This window comes from Rosa chinensis, chromosome 6 (genome assembly GCF_002994745.2).
Source record: "Rosa chinensis cultivar Old Blush chromosome 6, RchiOBHm-V2, whole genome shotgun sequence".
Lineage (NCBI taxonomy): Eukaryota > Viridiplantae > Streptophyta > Magnoliopsida > Rosales > Rosaceae > Rosa > Rosa chinensis.
This window is the reverse complement of record NC_037093.1, coordinates 44,433,097-44,438,496: the sequence shown is the minus strand read 5'-3', so window position 1 is coordinate 44,438,496 and position 5,400 is coordinate 44,433,097. Positions and strand designations below refer to the sequence as shown.

The following is a 5,400-nucleotide window of genomic DNA, read 5'->3' as shown; positions in this document are numbered from 1 at the left end:
GCATCTTTAGAAGACTATTTATTTTGGCTCTTTAGTTATTTTAGAGAGCATGTTTAGTTTTTTATTTATTTTAGCAATTGCACCAGACTCCTAAGTGGCTCTCCATTATAACTTTTAGTCATCTCACTCCTAAATATGGAGAGCGAGATAAGAGTCTCTATACTTTAAAACATTATTTTTGAGTTATTTTATGTAATTTATAAATATATTTAAATTATTTAATCTTCATTAAAAAATAATATAAATTCAAAATTTGCTAAAATAGAGAGCATTGATATAGACATATTTGTAAAGTGGTTAGTCAAAATAACTTTTTAACTACTTTGGCTAATACTTGACTCAAACATGATTAGTATTGCTAAAGATGCTCTTATTTGTCTCATGTAAAAAATAAATATAAATGAACTGTACATTTATTGATGAAAACTTTGTTAGTGACAACTCCCATTAAAAATTAATTAAGAGGAACAAATTTTTTTTTTTTGCTGATCACTGGAAGGTAAAAATTCATAAATGGAAGAGAATGATTACAAATTTAATTTCAGCTCCAACTTCTTCAATTTTCCTCTCTTCAGTAGCTGGAATTGAAGTTTGAAGTTTTTTCATAGATAATATTATTGTTTTATGCATGTTATGAAATTAATATTTTATTTTTAGATTTTTAATAATTTGATCTTAGTCCTCAGTTTGAGAAAACTGTTTTTGATTCATTTATGTATTGTGCATGTTATGCAATCTTTATTTTTAATTAATTCAATCTAATCAAAAGAAAAAATTATTCAATATATTGAAAGATTTCGAGCACCCTAAATTTATTTCTCCTTGAATTCCCGAATTCTCAAAATTTGCCCAAGAATGATTGATGTGTACATAGTGAAGAGTCTGTATAGAAGTGTAGGTACTAGTATTAGTGTAGCATTATTTGTGCACATTAACAACGTTGAATGAACACTAATGCAAGCAATGAAAGAGAGGGAATGTATCGAAATATTTAAGCGGCAGATCCAGACTTTACAACCGACAATTGAAAGGTGGACCCTGCAATCACACTCCGGCTCCTTCTCCCCACGTTTTCTGGCCGATACGATAAATTTCTGAATATCTCGCGATATATTCCTTTATATTATTGCTTTGCTTTGTGGTAATTATGAAGGCATCGATGCGTATTATGTTTAATCATTGAGTCTTGGTGATCATTGGGTGAGCAACAATGCCAACAACCCGTCCCAGCCAGAAATAACGGCTAAAACGAACAACGCAACAAAAATTTGTTTGTTATGTGTCACTAGCTTAGTAATGCACCAACCAAAACTCCATTCCTACCACGTAAACCTATGATTCACGAGGTGTAGTAGTCTAATTTTATGTCTCTTTCAATTGAAGTATTACAAAGCTATCCAGTCATTCAATGTAATTAAGACTAAATAATTTACTAACGTGTAAAATGATTCCATATTGTTCTAACTATTTTTTATTTTTTTTGAAAGTATCTCGTCTTTTATTTAAATAGTAACAGAGAATACAACAATGTCTTCCGAACTTGATGGTTAGGAGAACCATTATTCCATCACAGAGCTGGTGCCCAACCATATTTACTACACAACATGTATAATTAATTGAAACATTAAAAAGAGCATCCAAATGTGCAGGGGCCAACCTTAGGTCTAATTAGAAAAGATATGAGTCTAGAAAAAATTTATTTATAAAAAGAAATGTACTTTTGCTGATGAATTATTCGTATGTGAGGTGAATTAGGTAAGGATAAAGAAAAAGAAAAAGAAATAGATGCAAAAATGTATAGAAAAGTAGAAAGTAATAAAGCAAACTAAGATATATAGATGCATGAAAAATAAACGTAAATAACCACAACCAAATGTCATGAGATATCGACCAACACACTGCAAATGTTAGTTGAGCAATGGAGATTGTAATTGTATTTGTAACAATAATCAATGTAAACTATTCAACAATATTGCTTCTTTTTTTTTTTATCTGAATTCAACAATATTGCTAGTGTGGAAATATTTGAAAATAAACATTGTAAAGCGGTGATCCAAAAACCAAGAAGACACCTACCAAGTGTGTCAGGGACTTGGTGGATGGCAAATGAACTCTTTAGAACCAAAAATGAAGACTCGAAACCTTGCCAAGAACAATGATTTGCCATAGTTCGGTTCCAACCCAAAAGCTTGCTCAGAAATCAACATAAACCCTCTGAATTCGCTGTAGGATACGACTTGGCCACTATTCAATACTCTAGGTTTTGCCATCGCCATTTTCAAAATATTGCACAGTAAAGATTTTTTTTTTTTTAATTAAGAGCATCTTTAGCAGACTCTCTATTTTGGCTCCTTAGCTATTTTGGAGAGCATGTTTAGCTTTTTCTGTATTTTAGCAGCTGCACCAGACTCCTAAGTGGCTCTCTATTATAACTTTTAGCTATCTCGCTCCTAAATATAGAGAGCGGGATGAGGCTCTCTATAATTTAAAACATTCCTTTTAAGTTATTTTATGTAATTTATAAATACATTTAAACTATTTAATATTCATTTAAAAAATAATATAAATTCAAAACTAGTTAAAATAGAGAACATTGCTGCAGATGTAATTCTAAAGTGGCTAGCTAAAATAACTTTTTAGCTACTTTAGCTAAAATTTGACTAAAAAATGACTAGCATTGCTAAAGATGCTCTAATAAAGTAATCTAAAGTTAGAAATTAGTGCTTTATTACCCATTCTAGTTGAGGAGTTAACCGAATACTCACCATATTTAAAAAGGTATTCATGGACCCAGAAATGAGAAATCTTTAAATTTAGATTTTAAGAATAGTACTAATTGATGACTCCAGCTAAATTAAACCTGTTCTCCATTTTAAGAACCCTATTCCAATTAGCACTTAAACCCCCAAATAAAGAACCCTATTTTAATTAGCACTTAACCCCCAAATCAAGACCCCCCCTTCAAACATATCGCGAGAACGAACCTATAAACTCCCGTGATTCCAAGAAAACACGCCCCCTCCCTCTGTCCTGTCTCCCATCACAGAGGAGAAAATGCTGTAAATCGCAGAATTCAGAATTCCGAAGAAGAAATGGACCCCACCAGAACCCAAGCCCCACAACTCGAATACGAATAAGAACAGCCTGTTATGGAGGAGCTCTGATCACAACCCCTCACCACCCCCTTCACACATAAACACCACCAAACCCCATTTTCCTTCCTTCATTCTCTCTCTTCTTCTCCTCCTCCTCCATCTTCATCATGAGCTCCATTGTTCAGAGCCTCCAGAAGAGAATGCCCACAAACCAGGGCGCCCTACCCGTCTCCCAGGGCTCCGGCCTCGACCAGGCTCCTGCTCTCCGGCGAAGGCTGTCGTCCCTCTCCCTCAAGCTCCAGCCCATCTCCTCCCCGGCCACCACCTGGGCCCTGCAGCGGTCCAAGTCCGTCTCCGCCATGGGCGAGTACGCCGGCGGGTCCATTAAGAGGTGGTGGGACTGGGGCTGGACTTGGGTCCTCTCCAGAAAGCCCATCTTCGCTCAGGATCTGGAGATGAACGAAGAGGAGACCAAGATTCTCGGCTCCGACAACAGAGGCAGCTGGCGACATGTCTTCTTCAAAGTCCGGTCCGAGCTCCGGAAGCTCGTGAGCTCCGACAACGTCACCACTCTTCCTCAAACTTACAGGCCCTACAACTCGTTGAACTACCCCAAGTCGAAGAAGTGAGGATCGGAATAAGGTTGCTATGTTCTTGTTCGGAAATCCAGAATGAATGAAGAAGATTGATTATATGATTGTAATTAGATGATATCTTTTCTTGTTCTATTATGTGTCTGTGGGGACTGCTTGTTATGGAACTACGTACTTGCTGCTTTGGTCGTTGCTCATCGGATCGAAATCCTCTTGGATTCTCTGCAATTTTTTCTGTCGGTGCGGGTCTCGGGATCCGGAAGAAACGAGTTCCGGTCGTCGGCGCCGGTGATGATCCAACTGAAGGAAATTGAGGGTTTTGCTGGTGCTTATTATCATCTTCTTAATTAGATTTAGACAGCATTTCATTCATTAGTAAATACCGATTTATTATGATTGTTATTATCTTTAATTTTTTTGGATTAAAGGCAATTACTTTTCCAGACAACCTCCCATTATTAATTTGTATCAAATATTATGTGCTAGTTTTTCTAGTGATTATGGAATATTTATTAGCTGTTCTTTCATTCTTCCTGGAGATCTTGCTTTTAGTCCACATTTCTGAATATAAATACATGTTCTTATTGCGGTGGTAGATCTAAGGTGAGGGATATGCCTTGCGAGTGAAGTTAGCTTTGTCTTTCCAATTCATTGAAAGTCTTTGTTACTTCGTAAAACCCCTAGGAAACCTTTAAAAGTGTCATATATGTTTCTCTTCACTCGCAAGGAACTAACATGAAATATTTGGGTTTACAATTTATTTCACGCAGCTTATGTTTTGGAGTACTTTACGTGTGTTTTTCTTCTCCTATATCTCAAATGAGTATGTTAATTTTTTTTTTCTACCTTAAAATCGTAGACAAAGCCAAAAATATAGTTGTGTTTGGCATTTCAATTATAGAAATTTGGATCGTCGGTGATGTATGTCATACATTGCCACCAAACAAATAACATCATGAACAACTTTCTGTAGACAAAGACTACCCATGAAAGTTCAATTCTGATTCTGCGTTTATACTCTCCTTGAATTCGTACCAAAATTTAGTATTGTGGGGTACGTTGACATGTTATATGTAAGTATGTAACTAGAGATTTTCATGACAAAATAATTGGGGTGAAGGACTAGTCCTTCTTTTTCGTTTACAGCTGAAAGCCTGAACCTGGACCAAGTAGAAAGTGTCGGTTGTGTATAATTGGAGGGGTAATTCTGTGTCCAAAACACAAAATGATAAAAAGGGCAAAGAGATTATATATGTGATTTGTTTTAGTTTTGTGAGTAAGCTTTCTCTTTTCAATCCATTGATGAGGAAAAGTCTTGTGAAACCCTCAAAAAACTTTTGAAGTATCATGTTTCTCTTCACCCGTAAGGAATTAACATGAAGTATTTTGAGTTTATAAATTATAACTCATTTCACACATCATATGTTCTAGGGTACTTTACGCGTCTTATATCTCAAATGTGTATGTTAGTGTATTTTTTTTTTTTTTTCAAATACCTAAAAAATGTAGACAAAGCCAAAGATGTAGTTGTGTTTGGCATTTCAATTATAAAAATTTAATTCGTCGGTGATGTATGCCAGACATTGCCACCAAACAAATGTTATGAACAACTAATTTCTATAGACAAAGATTACCCCATGAAAGTTCAATTCCGATTCTGTGTTTATACTCTCCTTGAATTCGTACCAAAATTTAGCATTGTGGGGTTGACA

At 35.3% G+C, this 5,400-nt stretch overlaps 1 protein-coding gene across 1 annotated transcript; it reads left to right on the top strand.

Annotated features, from left to right (window-relative positions):
* The first annotated feature begins 3,014 nt into the window (after positions 1 to 3,014).
* On the top strand, positions 3,015 to 4,215 carry LOC112174706. Its single transcript, XM_024312502.2, has one exon. It carries the CDS (start codon positions 3,263 to 3,265, stop codon positions 3,722 to 3,724), a length of 462 nt encoding a protein of 153 aa, XP_024168270.1. The 5' UTR covers positions 3,015 to 3,262; the 3' UTR covers positions 3,725 to 4,215.
* Positions 4,216 to 5,400: the final 1,185 nt, after the last annotated feature.